The sequence below is a fragment of the Malus sylvestris genome, chromosome 11 (genome assembly GCF_916048215.2).
Source record: "Malus sylvestris chromosome 11, drMalSylv7.2, whole genome shotgun sequence".
Classification (NCBI taxonomy): Eukaryota; Viridiplantae; Streptophyta; class Magnoliopsida; order Rosales; family Rosaceae; genus Malus; species Malus sylvestris.
This window is the reverse complement of record NC_062270.1, coordinates 2,422,608-2,436,282: the sequence shown is the minus strand read 5'-3', so window position 1 is coordinate 2,436,282 and position 13,675 is coordinate 2,422,608. Positions and strand designations below refer to the sequence as shown.

The 13,675-nt window shown below is 37.2% G+C and overlaps 2 protein-coding genes across 4 annotated transcripts; both read left to right on the top strand.

The window, feature by feature from the left end:
* The first annotated feature begins 1,050 nt into the window (after window positions 1-1,050).
* LOC126588499 (transcription factor bHLH122-like) lies at window positions 1,051-4,664 on the top strand. 2 transcript variants are annotated; one of them, XM_050253595.1, is made up of 7 exons: window positions 1,051-1,462; window positions 1,861-2,570; window positions 2,962-3,302; window positions 3,383-3,556; window positions 3,690-3,755; window positions 3,840-3,908; window positions 4,037-4,664. In XM_050253595.1, exons 2-7 carry the CDS (start codon window positions 1,985-1,987, stop codon window positions 4,085-4,087), a joined length of 1,287 nt encoding a protein of 428 aa, XP_050109552.1. In that variant the 5' UTR covers window positions 1,051-1,462; window positions 1,861-1,984; the 3' UTR covers window positions 4,088-4,664. The 2 variants fall into 2 exon arrangements, with proteins under 2 accessions (XP_050109552.1, XP_050109551.1); XM_050253594.1 differs by having other exon boundaries at window positions 1,083-1,462; window positions 2,956-3,302.
* A 5,269-nt stretch (window positions 4,665-9,933) lies between these two features.
* LOC126588497 (uncharacterized) lies at window positions 9,934-13,138 on the top strand. 2 transcript variants are annotated; one of them, XM_050253592.1, is made up of 7 exons: window positions 9,934-10,424; window positions 11,013-11,222; window positions 11,319-11,462; window positions 11,577-11,696; window positions 11,793-11,879; window positions 11,986-12,538; window positions 12,734-13,138. In XM_050253592.1, the coding sequence occupies exons 1-6, from the start codon at window positions 10,065-10,067 to the stop codon at window positions 12,532-12,534; spliced, it is 1,470 nt and encodes a 489-aa protein (XP_050109549.1). In that variant the 5' UTR covers window positions 9,934-10,064; the 3' UTR covers window positions 12,535-12,538; window positions 12,734-13,138. The 2 variants fall into 2 exon arrangements, with proteins under 2 accessions (XP_050109549.1, XP_050109548.1); XM_050253591.1 differs by having other exon boundaries at window positions 9,935-10,424; window positions 11,574-11,696.
* Window positions 13,139-13,675: the final 537 nt, after the last annotated feature.

Genomic DNA, 13,675 nt, shown 5'->3' with positions numbered 1-13,675 from the left:
ATTGTTGTGCTTTAAAAAAAAACTGCTGTGAGAATAAGCGGTTGTGTTGTGAGAATAAGCGGATGTGAAATAAATCAGCAGAGTATTTGGTAAACTTTTTTGTAAAAGTGCTTTTGGAAAAAAAAAAAAAAAACAATCCGATAGTGGGTCTTTTCATTAAAGGAGCACTGTAGCTTCGTGTGCTTTGAAAAAAAACCAGTTTTCCAAAGCTGCAAATAGCAGCTTCAGCTTTTTCCTTTGATTTCAGCTTATTCTCACAGCAGCTTCCAAAATAAGCCATTTTTTTTAAGTTTATCAAACACCTAAAACCCTCACAGCTTTTTTTCATAGGTGCTTTTTTTTCAAGCACCTCACTCCCAAACCACCCTTGATTCAGTTGCACACTTTGGCGACGTGAAGTACTGAAACCAAATGCCTACCTGATTACTTTCACAAAACTGAAACTGGGAATAAGTGCATTGAAACTGCTTCAAATGATTGCAGATCAATCCCAGAACTTGAAATACATTTATTACATGGGAGGAGTATAGTGATCACATTTTAGGGAGAAATGGTAATGGGAAGCATGAAAACTTAAAGAACTCGGTCTGCTTCATACGTAAAAAATAAGCAAAACTAGTAAAAAGTGAATCAAAACCGGCCCTAATGTGAATTCGCCAGCTCCCCTACAGAAAGGTATACCAGCAGTTTTTTAGTTCACTCACACTTTTCTCCTCATACCTAACTTTTTATACACGTAGAATACGTTTGATCACACACATCCGTACATCTGTATACCATATAATGTCGGTACGTTAGCAATAAATCCCTAAGTTCCCTGTGAGTACAACTACGTTGTCTCTGTCTAAAACAGCACCCACAATACTAGTGGTCCGAACATTCACGAAGGGCAGCATATAGTCCATGACCTAGTGGTCACCCTCCGCACCAAAAACCTTGCTTTTCTGCTGCAAATGGGATTGGATTATGTTCTTTATTTGTCACACAAACCCCAGCCCCATTTCTGTGTTTGGCTAACGTGTACACAATCCAGCCAATTTTTCTCTTGCTTTAATAATTATGCTTCTGCTCCCCTCCATTCAATCTGAATGCAGCCATTTCTCTCTTAAAATTCAATGGTTCTTCTGTGATAATGACCGGTCTTTGAGGGCAATATGGTCATGTAAAAAATGTAAATATACCATATCCGAGGGACTAGATTTCGGTCCTCAGTTACTTCTGGTTGGCTTAACTAATAGAAGAGGAAACAAATGGTTTTATTATTATTATTATTATAATTGTGGGTTTCCCTTTTATTTATGTCTCCTAATTCACTGGCCTCAACGAGAACTCCACCACGACTCTCAATAGTATTCCATGCCCAGCACCAGCAGCAGCACCTGTAGAGAAAGAAGAAGCAAATCTCTAGAGAGAGAAAGATTTTCTACAAAGTTCTAGAGAGAGAGAGTGTGTGAGTGTAAAGGTTTGTTTTTTATATTGTTATGCTTATGTTCTTGCTTTTGTCTTCTATCATCTGATATTGTGCTTGATTTCAGTGGGTTGTTTGGATTTCTTATGTTATCTTCTTTACTTGGGTGATTGAGATTTTAGGAATAGAAAATTGGGTTGTTGGTAGGTTTTAGGTGGTTGTTGGGATTTGTGAGAATTTTTTTGAGTGAACAATGAAAAATGGTACTTTTTAGTGTCTCTTCTCCGCAGTTTTTCTTGGTTTCAGAAGCTTACTTTTATAGCAGAATCAATTTATCTTTTCACTCAAGTAAACATTAGATGGATTTGGCTTTTGGGTAGCTTTAAATTCTTGGGTTGAATCTAAAAGTTGGGTTCTTTTTTTTTTTTTTTGTTTTCTGGGAATTTTTGCAGGGGAAAGAGCCAGAGGTTTTACTTATGATTTGATCTGATTTTGGTCAGAAAATAGAAAAGGAGAAGTTTATTACTTTGTTGAAGTTTCTATTTTTGGATGAGAATTTGAAGAATTAAGGAAGCAATGGAATCAGATCTTCAGCAGCATCACAAACCCCAGCAGCATATGAACTCTGGCTTGATGCGGTACCGGTCAGCTCCCAGCTCATATTTCACAAACATTTTGGACTCAGAGCTTTATGAGCCGTTTTTCAATCGGCCTTCTAGCCCTGAAACCGAGAGGATTTTGGCCCGGTTTCTGGCCAGTGAAGTTGGTGGTAATGGAGGAGGAGGAGGTGGTGGTGGTGGAGGAACAGAACAAATTGCATCACAACACAAAGTAGCAACACAAGTTAATAATCAGCAACCACAATTTTTGGTGCCTAAGGTGGATGATGAAGTGGAGGTGATTCAACAGCACAAGCAGCAGCAACAGCAGCAGCAGCAGAGCAATTTGAACAACTATTCATCTGTTGCTCAAGGATTTTACCAAAGTCCAGCGGCGAAGCCGCCTTTGCCTAATCAGAACTTGACATCAGCTAATGAAGGAGCTTATTCAATGAGGGGAAGTCATTTGCCTCCTATGAAAACCGGTAGTGGTGTCGCGAATTCCAATCTCATTCGGCATAGTAGCTCGCCTGCTGGATGGTTCTCCAATATGAACATTGATGGTATGTTCTTTGTTTTTTCAGCATAGATGAATTTCAAGAGGAAAAAGGTGCTAAATCAAGTAAATTTTGATTATTGCGAGGCAGATTTTTGTTTCTTTTGGTTTTTGGATGCTTAATTTTCTCACTGTATGCAGAATTGTATTTGCTTTCTGTTATTTGAATTGATTGATTTTATACAGAAAATTAATGAACTTTGGATATCATTCTGATAAATCAGTTGGAAATAAAGTGGCTTAGTGATAACTGTTGCTTACGAAATCTTTACCGAACATTTTATGAAAGAAAAAATATTTCTGGTTCTTGCGTTTGTTTGATTCTAGTCTTAGTTTAGATTCGAAATAAAAATGATGGAATCGATTTGAGAATGATACTTAGCATTTGGCAGTGGCAGGCTATGCTGCATTGAGAGGAATGGGAAACTTCGGAGCACGTGATAGCACTAATGAAGAAGCATCTTTTTCTCCTGCAAGCAGGTTGAAAAATTTCTCTTCAGTGCCACCATCTACATCGGAGCTAATTAGTCCGATTTCTGAAATTGGGAACAAAAGAATGCGATCGAATAGTCTAGATGCTAGAGGTTTTGGGGATGGCCGCGGTAACAATTATGCCACTGGTTTCCCAATGGATTCATGGGATGACTCTGCGATTCTAGGTGATGATATCAGCAGTTCAACAGGCTTTAGGGATGACGATGTGAAAGCATACACTGGTTTAAGTCCATCCGAAACTCAGGTACCAAATTTGTGTTAAATGTAATGTGCTTGGTTGTGTATTATCTGGTGTCTGATATAGTTTTCGTTGCTGTCATGCAGGATGTAGAGGCCGGAAGTCGCCCTCCTACACTTCTAGCTCATCACTTGAGCTTGCCAAAAACAGCCACTGAGATGGCTGCCATTGAAAAGTTTTTGCAGCTCCAAGATTCTGTTCCTTGTAAGATTCGAGCAAAGCGGGGCTGTGCAACACACCCAAGAAGCATTGCTGAGAGGGTACTGTTTTAGTGTCTTAATGTCACACATTGAACACTCTTCCTATTGCTTTAAACGCTTGTAAACGAAAAGCACCATTGAAACATGTATGTTAAATTAAAATGCTCAAAATGTTTATTTTTGTTCCGGTCAGGTGAGAAGAACCCGAATTAGCGAACGAATGAGGAAACTGCAAGAGCTTGTACCGAACATGGACAAGGTAGAATCTTCACATGCCTTTTCGATCTATGAACCAGTTAGCGTGTGCACTAGACTCAAAACATCTAATGTCTTTACTTTGCAGCAAACAAACACTTCAGACATGTTGGATTTGGCAGTTGAGTACATTAAAGACCTTCAAACTCAAGTCCAGGTATGTTTTATAAAAAATCAAATCGAATCACGAAAATTTACAAATTGTGTAGCTCAAACACTTCTGACTTGCATTTGTAATGTATACACTCACTGCTTTATCCTTTCTTTTCGGTTAAATTTTTCCAGACGCTCTCTGAAAATCGTGCCAAGTGTACCTGCTCAAACAAGCAGCAGTAGCGACACCAAAATGTAGGAGTGACTTTGCTTTTCATGTACAGAACCATTAGAAGTTGTAAAGAAGAGAGCTTTCTGGGGTTCTCTTTTGTACTTAAAAATTGACAGTTAGGTTATTTCTTTATGTGGGTGGAGAGGGAAAAGAAGAAAAAAGGGGCTGCTAAAAGTTGATGTCTAAGATCCAAAACCCACTGCTGGCATTAAAAGAATACATGCTGTATAGTAATATTCTGTGGTGAATGTGACATTACATGCTTACAGTTGTGGAGCTCAAGCAATTTATCAAATCCCCACTTCCCATCCGAGGAGACGGAATTACACGAAGATTCTACTCATGCGACGTTATGTGAGAAAGTAACATATAAAGTGAAAACACATGGGGACGTCTACGGACAAACATGCTTTTTCCTGGCATAATTGGAGGAAGAATGAGTGAAGCAAATTAAAGAGCACATGATTACTAAATGAGCATTTTCTCTTTGCTTTTATTTTTATGCATCAAATTGCACCCATGCAGTCAAGGATGCTAATTGTTCTTGTTGCCCAATTTCGATTTAATAATGGAGGTTCAAATATTTCATTTTTTTGTTGTTAGAAATGGGTATGGAGGGCCAGATGAAAGTCAAAGAAATGCATAATTTACGTAAGAGTAACATGGTTGCCACCCTAAATTTATTGGCCTTTGTCTTGTTCTATGCAACAAGGAGACCACTCCTAATACTAGTTTCTTTGTAGTAAATGTGTGTTGGTTTTGTGGGGTTATTGAACTAAACATCTCATAGCTTATCGTGTTCTAATGATAATGTTCATGTCAAGTAAGATTATATTAAATTCAAATTTCAAAGCCTAAACTTATCATTCCCAAGTATATAAATTTTGATGTAGCACGAAGTAATTAAAAGGCTTACCAACGTAATCTCTTGAAGAACAAGTCTGAAATCCATCAAAAAATTGAGAAAAAAAAATACTAGGGATTGAATTGATTAATGATTGAATGAATACAATTATTGGGAACCGGATCCCCTCTGGATCCAAAGGAACTGAGCCCAAGGATCAAATGATCTGGGACATTGAAATTTAATATAACGGCTACAATTATTATAACTTTAGAGGGTCTTCCTGTTTGTAGCCGTTGAATTAAATTTCAATGGTCCGGATCATTTGATGAGTATGCTCATTTCCTTTGGGTCTGGAGGGGATCGGGTTCCCAATTATTGATACATCTAGATGATTTAAATAAAGATTACAACCACATGAAATAGCTCTGAAACAACTCAAAGGACTCTAAGTATTAAAACGTCATTAGTTAAACATTAATCGAACGGGAAACCGAAAGGTCCAATTTTATTACGAAACTGTAAACACTGTTTGGAGCCTAAAATGACTTCAGATGACCAAAATCATCATATATCATAGCAAAGCAATGAGTTTGACTCGTGGTGTCGTTCCCTTTCCAAAAAGGTATCACGGGTCTAAATTAGAGCTCATACGCTAAATCAATGTTCTTTATTCTAACAATCTATTTCTCTTCGATCCATATCAAACGCAATCTCCTTGGCAGATCTTGTTGGTTGTGTTGTGTTTTCACATGTTTACTCGTTTTTCTTCATTCCTTTTATCAATCAAACACCAAACAAATAAAATATATAGAATAATATCAAAATATAACATCATGTAACAAATGTCCAACCTTTCACCAACAAACATACACAAGAATCCAATTAAGTTAAGACTAAACAATAAATAAAAAAACATATTTCACAAAGATAAAGAGTCGTTATCATGTTTTGCAAATTAACACCGACTTGAATCTTCAATTAATGTGTTATATAAATATATCAACCCACCATGAATTAGACCTAAACAAAATTTGCCACGAAGACTTATTTTATTGTTCGTGGCTATAGACTCGTAACGTGTTATTATGTCGTAAGAAGGCTATAGCAAAAACATGAGTTGTTTTTTTTTTCCTTTCTAACTTTTCTTTGCAGCTTCCTTTTCAACTTGCTTTCATAAGCATGAAGTGGGAGCTTTTTCAAGTTTGAAGAGATAAGGAAAAGAAAAACCAGCTGATAAATGAGGCTGGATGCCTTGGCGAAGAAGGATTGTTGGAAGAATGAGTGGCTATAGTAAGCTGGACTAAATGGATGAGGCTACTCACTTTCTTTTGCATGTAAGTGATTGCCATGTCATATCTGATGTCACGTCCCTCCCAAAACTTGTATTTCCTTTTTTTTGGTAAACAAACTTGTATTTCCTTGCCCATGAAAGAGAGATTGCTTTCTTGTTTTTATTCCCCGGAAGCCCAGGATGTTCATATATATTTATGTATATATGTATATGTATGTGTATATATATATTTGGTCATCACATATACTAGTTGGAGGATTTGGATCCTCTCCGGACCTTATAGTCTAGAACATCGAACCTTTTTAAGAATTTGGATAGTTCAAAAGAGAAAAAAAAGATTCGGACTCTTACTTTGTGTGAAATAGGTCATCGAAATGAGTTAATGAAGACCGTCAAATTTAATTTGCATAATTCAAATTACTTGTTCCTTGAGCTTTGGACAATGAGATCAGAAGACGATCTGTATTTCTAGTTGGAAAGAGAGAGATGTAGGCGTACCACTTGGAATCATCCAGGAGGATCCTCGCCGGATCCTCCAATCACATCCGTTAATCGTATATCGTGCAGTCAGAAATCATTGTAAATTTTTATTATTTAAAATTGAATATAAACAGTATCTGACAAAAACTAGTCGTACAATATACGATGAACGAATGTGATTTGAGAATCTTTGAAATCTTTATAAAGAGAATCCGACGAGGATCCTCTCTCTGGAACATGAAATTACATAACTTTCTTTTCTGAGTGGGGATTTATTTATTTATTTTTAATGAAAAGTGGGGACCTTTTTCTTTCTGGCTGCATGATGAATCTAGTGCCTCCCAAACTAGTTAATACAGAATGGCATTCTAAACTTGGTTTGTTGAAAAGAATCCGGATTCTCACCGGATCTCTTTGTGAGGATTTCAGAGATCTGTGAATCATGTTTGTTTATTATACATCGTGCAATTAGAAATTATTTTAAATATTTTTATTTAAAATTAAATACAAACAGTACTTGATAAAAACTGACCGCATAATATACAATGAACACACAATTTACGGATCTCCAGAATCATCTCCGGAATCCTTACCAAAAAGATCCGGATAGGATCCTGTTGGTGTTGAAAAGACCCAAACAAACCTCATTTATTGAAAAGTTTATAATTTTTCGGTGTGTCCTATTTATTGAAATTTTTGGTCAGTCGTTAGATCTTGGTCATTGAATTTTTGAAGCACGTTAGGAAATCACTCTCTAATTACCATTGAAAAAAAAATCAGAGTTTGAATCCCTATCAAAAAATTAAGTAACATGCATGACTGCTGATATGGGATGAACCTCTACTAATTTACTGTTAAGTTCTAACAAGGTCGGCGAGGCTTGGTGTAACATGAGTTGTGTTACACTTATTTTCTATTTGTACCATCTCTCTCATAGAGGTAGAGCTCACTAACACTTGTATGTCTCATCTATATTAAAGAGACGGAACAAACAATGGTACAAATAGAAAGTAAGAAAAACATTTTTGGTCTAATATTATTAGAAAAACTAATGAAAATAGTTTGAAAACTTTGAGTTTTAACGATAAGGACAAAATAAATAATAAAGTGAATAGTACCATTATTGACTTTTTAGTGTAAAAATATGATTTTTCCGTTAAAGTGAACAATACCGGAAACTTTTCGTTAAAGTTCACAATATTATTTTGTAGTTTTCTTTTTCAATTGGCATTGCCACCATGTAACCGAAAAAATTAAAAATAAAAACATGAGTATGTTTACTAAGAATCCAGATCTTCTCTGGATCCACTTTGTGAGGATATCAGGAATTCGTGAATTGTCTCTGTTCATCGTACATCGTGGAGTTATAAATCATTTAAATTTTGTTATTTAATATTGAACACAAATAGTACCTGACAAAAAACTAACTGCACAATGTACGATGAACGAACACGATTTACGGATCCTAGGATCCCCTAGAAGATGATCCAGAAAGGATCTTGGTGGTGTTTACTAAATTAATAAATATTGTGTTTCCCATCCGAATCCAAGTTGTGGGGATCTTCACATCCTAATCGTTTATTGTATATCGTACGATTATAAATCATTTTAAATTTATTTATTTAAAATTAAACACAAATACTATTTAACGAAAACTAACCGTACGATACACGATGAACGATCATAACGTGAGGATCCCTACGATCCTCGCAAAGAGGACCAGGAGAAAGGATCCTCATCCTAAATCAATAACTTTTATCCTCCTTTTCTATTCACAGGCCAAGTGTTATTTTAAGATTGAGGTCTTATCTCAAGAGAATCTCTCCCCTTCTGGTATTGGGAAGGAGATTAGGCAAAAAGCTACACCGATCGCATGGGTTAGGGTTATATTTATTTGGGTGAGTAATTTGTTATCACAGCTTATGTTGAGGTTAAACTAAGTTCGTTCTAAGCTTTATGAGTAGTAGGGTATGCCCCGTTCTCAACCAGCGTATAGCGAATCACCTTGTGGAATAAAACATTTATGTCCTTTTGTTTTCTTTATAGTTATCCCCTTATTTCCCTCTAATTTACTGAAGAAAAACAAAATATTTCGAATTCTGATCATTCAAGAGAGAGAAAAAGATAAGTGGCTCGTTACCGTAGTGGTAGAAATGAGTTGAGCCCTTATATGATGACGTCGGCTCAAATTTCATCAATGATTAATCTAACAAATTTATCGTTTGACAAAAAACCTAAAAGAAAAAGAGATACGGATTCTTGATTTGTATGATTGGTTTAATGAAAGAAAAGACCACTCATGCAGAATATTTGGGTTTTTTTTTTATACATCACATCATTTTTGCTCGGCTAAAATCTGGGTTGGGAACATTTGGGCATTTTTGGGCCTCTGTCTATCTTTTACCCAAAAGTTTACATGGGCTAAAGCCCAATAGAGTGCCTGTTTAAGCCCAATAAATAAGGATAAGACCAAGACATTTAACTATTTAATTGCTTTTTCACAACATATTGTTCTGAAATTTAGATCTTGTTATACTTGCCCTCTAAATTTTTCATTTGATTTTGAGCCCTCCAATTCGTTAATTGTTACCAATATCGCCCAAATCGTCTCTCAATGTCAGTGTCGGCTCAACAAAGTACTTTCGCCATTAGTATTCTTTCCGATCTTTACTCGTTCCACTTCACCGAATATTCCATCTGCCTCTACTGTACTCCAACTTGGTAGTTTTCACTTCTTGTCCAGGTTGACCCTGGGATTTGACGGTGGACATAAAAAGTCACCTATAGACACTTTATGCCCTTGTATTTTATAGCATTCAAATTTCTTTTAAGTGAATCACAAAAAGAAGTGAGAAATAATGCTAACAAATTGAGTATGATCATGATATCCGTACTTCATTTTCATTTCAATTTATGCATCTCATAACATCTGATCTTCTCTATTTGTATGGGATTTTTTCAGTTTCTTTAATAAAAATAATTTGATTCTAATCACTAGGACATGTCTACGTAAATCAGCGTTAAAATCATGACTAAATTACCAAAATAAATGACTAATTAACAGATTCTAGGTGTTTAGAAAACAACTCTATTTGGACTACGCCCAGAAATAAAAGTACTTTTTCTTGATAAATTGAATATTTAGTTTCAGAGAAAAATCAAAAATAAAAAAATGGAAAAGAAAAAAAAGGAGAAAATTTCCAGCGTCTGAAGAGGGACGTTGGACAAACGGTTATTGCGGTTTCCCTCTCAATTCAAAAGCATTTGAAAAAAATACCAACAACTTCCCAAAAAAGCATTTTAAAACTTGGTCGATTCTCTCTCTCTCACTCTCTTTTCTCTCCCTCCTCTCCTCTCCGCCCTTCATGCCATGGAAGTGTCCGACCAAGACTTCCCCTCCGGCGGCTTCGGCGCGGTTCGGGTCACATTAACCCCAATCCCCACGCCCTCCTCCAAGCGCCGCCTCTCAAGCAGCTTCAATGAGAGGAGCCGCCCCGTGCCGGCTCGCCGGAAGCTGGCCTGGGTCAACCTCGAAGGCCGGATGGTCAATGCCGACGAGGCTAGCTCGGCTCGAGCCATTAAGGGTGGCTTGAGCCCAGAGCAAGCCGCGGCTTGGGAGCTGTTTACCCCCTTCCAGAGGTTCCTCTTCGTCGCCGTGATAAGTGTCGCCGCCGCCGAGTCGAAGAAAAACCGCCACATTTCGCAGCTGAAGAAATCTGTGGAGCTTCGGGTTTGTAGTCATTGAGTTTTGATTAATTTGGGTTTATTAAATTTTCAATTCTCTCTTTAATTGCTGATTTGGGTTGGTTTAAATTATGAATCTTTAGACGTTTTCTTTAACAAATTTTGAAATTTTGTATAATTCAATCATTATTCTCTCTGTATATTTATTTTAACTGTTGTAGTTATGGAGGTTATATTCATAACTGGGCATGTGTTTTTAATATCAATTTAATTTTATTCATGAATTTTATATAAGGAAAACTAATGAAAAAATGCTAGAAAAATTTGAGTTTTAACGATAAGAACAAAATAAAAGGTAAAGTGAATAGTATCATAATTGACTTTTTAATGTAAAAATGTGGTTTTTCGTTAAAATGAACACTACCAGAAGCTTTTCGTGAAAGTTCCCTTTTATATATTCTCATGTACATTTGATATTGAAATCTTTGGTTCAGCCTAAGTGTTAGTCTAAATTTTTAAGTATCAGATTTGATATTGTTTTTGAGTAAAGTATCAATCTTTCGAGTTAACTGAGAACCTTAAAGTGGTGAAATATAATTCTTGACTTAAATTCTTGTGTCAAACTGTTTACCAGGATCAGATATTATCAAGCATGCAGCAGAAGCTTGACAGCCTGTGCGAGCAGATGAATAACATTAAGGATCACTCGGGAACTCTCGTTCCTTCCACCCTCGAAAATGTAGAATTGCAGCGCAACGAATCTTTCAGTTCCCATAATATCAAGTTTGTTGATTGTGGTTGTTGGCTCTGTGATCAACATCGTGACCTTCCAAATGGGTTGGTGGTAAGAATTTGTTCCGTGTTGCTACATTGATTGTTTCGAGTTATCTTGTACTAATGCAGAAATCTTGATCTGGTTAATCTCTTAATTTGGTATCAGGATAACAATGCTGAGAAAGCCTCTGATGGGGATCATATACTACGATATAAAGTGTCTCTGCCAAATGTACAAGAGCAAGAGGAGCGCCGGATGTCAGATTTATCAGACTTGTGCTCAAGTGTCACTTCTGCTGCAGACATCCAGGTAATGGAACTGCTTTCATCTTTTGGTCTGCAAAACTTACCAGAAATGGCAGTTTCTACTTTCTAAGGTATCACTTTTTCGTGTTCTTGATGTAATTCGTTGTGATTTCAGCAGCTAAACGCCGTAGATATTGAACAAGACATAGACAATCTCAAGAAGGATTGTGAAGAGAAAGATGGAACCATACAGGAGCTGACCACTTTACTCCAGTCAGCTGAAAGTGCCGGTTCAAAGGCAACCTCCCTCTTTTGTTCTCGTTTTGTTCTTCTATAATTCTATTGCCAAATTTTGTCTTTGGCTGATCACGGTTATTCTTATCATTCATATCAGAGGATTTCAGAGTTAGAAGACATAATACGTAGAAAGAACTCAACGATTACAAGACTAAAGAGGGACATGGTAGTTCTAGAACAAAAGGTACGGAGCTGCGAAGTAAGATGTGGGGTTTCAGAATTACGGAAAATAATGTATTTGACTTTTGAGTTATTCATGTCAAATTGTCAATGTGTATATACATATACAGGTAGTGCACCTTACAAGGCTTCAGAGACCCTCTTTCTCTTCCCCAGATGCACATGAAGATGATAAACAAAACCATCACATGATGAACAACATCCTTTATGATATGGATAGCACTACTGGCCCTTCATCTTCTGATTCAGACTGCTCTCCACGGATTCGACCACCAGCTCCTCCTGTTTTTAAAACTCGAAAGGTTCCTCAGATCCTTGACCCTGTTCAAACAACTAAGAAACCAGAGCCTGAAAAAGCCTCAACTTCGAAGGTGAAACCAACTAACAGTCGCATAAAATCCCACCCACCGAATCCTCTAAAAGCGATCACCATGAATTCAAGGCAAGTACACTCAGTGAGCAAAGCTTCTCAACCAATGAGTCCAAAATCTCAACCGGCGAGCCCAAAATCTCAACCAATGAGCCCTATCACAAGATCCAGTACCGCTCAATTTTCAAGGCCAAGGCCGACATCAGCTGGTGGGGATTCAAAAAAGACCATTCGAAGGCTTTCTATATCTGAACGAAAGGATGCTCCTCCACAGAAAAGATGGGCATAGAAAGGTAGACCTTGCTGTTGCCATCAATATTAGGTCAATTAGCTACTTGATTTTCAAAACATCAAACAATAATGGCCGTTTTTTTTTGGTAGGAACGACCCTTAAATATGTGTTTTGAGGGGAAGGGCAAGATTTTCAACTTGTAATTTCTTAGCCAAATTGTACTCTCATATATCTCTCCTTGTCTACCCTTTTGTAGGTTGATGTGGAGAACGGTATATGCAACTATTGAGTTTATTCATCCCTGTCGTCGACGATACTTTGAAGTAGATATAAGAATCAAGCTAGTAAATAGATATATATTATAGGTGCTGAGAGAGTTTTGTATTTTATCAGAGAACTGCAGAGCTGCAGAAGTCGGGAAATCATCTGTTTACGTTGTGAAATTGCTCTATCAGCGGAAGATCTTGTTAATTAGCCAGAATATGTTTCATACAGCATGAATTGTGGAAACTTGTGATGCAAGTCAATCTGATGCAACTTTGAGAACATATGGAGGAGAGAGAGGATAGGAATGATGATGTAGAGATGATTTGCATTGTAAAAAGCTCAAGATGTGACCAATTTTCCCATAGATTATAATCGAACCCCGGATTAACTAAAAGCCAGTTTAATAACCATTTCGTTTTTTATTTTTAGTTTTCACTTTTGTGTTAGTTATAGAGGGGAAATACATGGCGAAAAGAGGGATGATGGACGGTGGTAGAGATGTAGAAGAAATGAAACAAGCATAAACCCCGAACATGCAACAACAACAACAACAACAACAACAAAGCCTTTTCCCACTAAGTGGGGTCGGCTATATGAATCCTAGAACGCCATTGCGCTCGGTTTTGTGTCATGTCCTCCGTTAAATCCAAGTACTCTAAGTCTTTTCTTAGAGTCTCTTCCAAAGTTGTCCTAGGTCTTCCTCTACCCCTTCGGCCCTGAACCTCTGTCCCGTAGTCACATCTTCGAACCGGAGCGTCAGTCGGCCTTCTTTGCACATGTTCAAAATCACCGGAGCCGATTTTCTCTCATATTTCCTACAATTTCGGCTACTCCTACTTTACCTCGGATATCCTCATTCCCAATCTTATCCTTTCTCGTGTGCCCACACATCCCACGAAGCATCCTCATCTCCGCTACACCCATTTTGTGT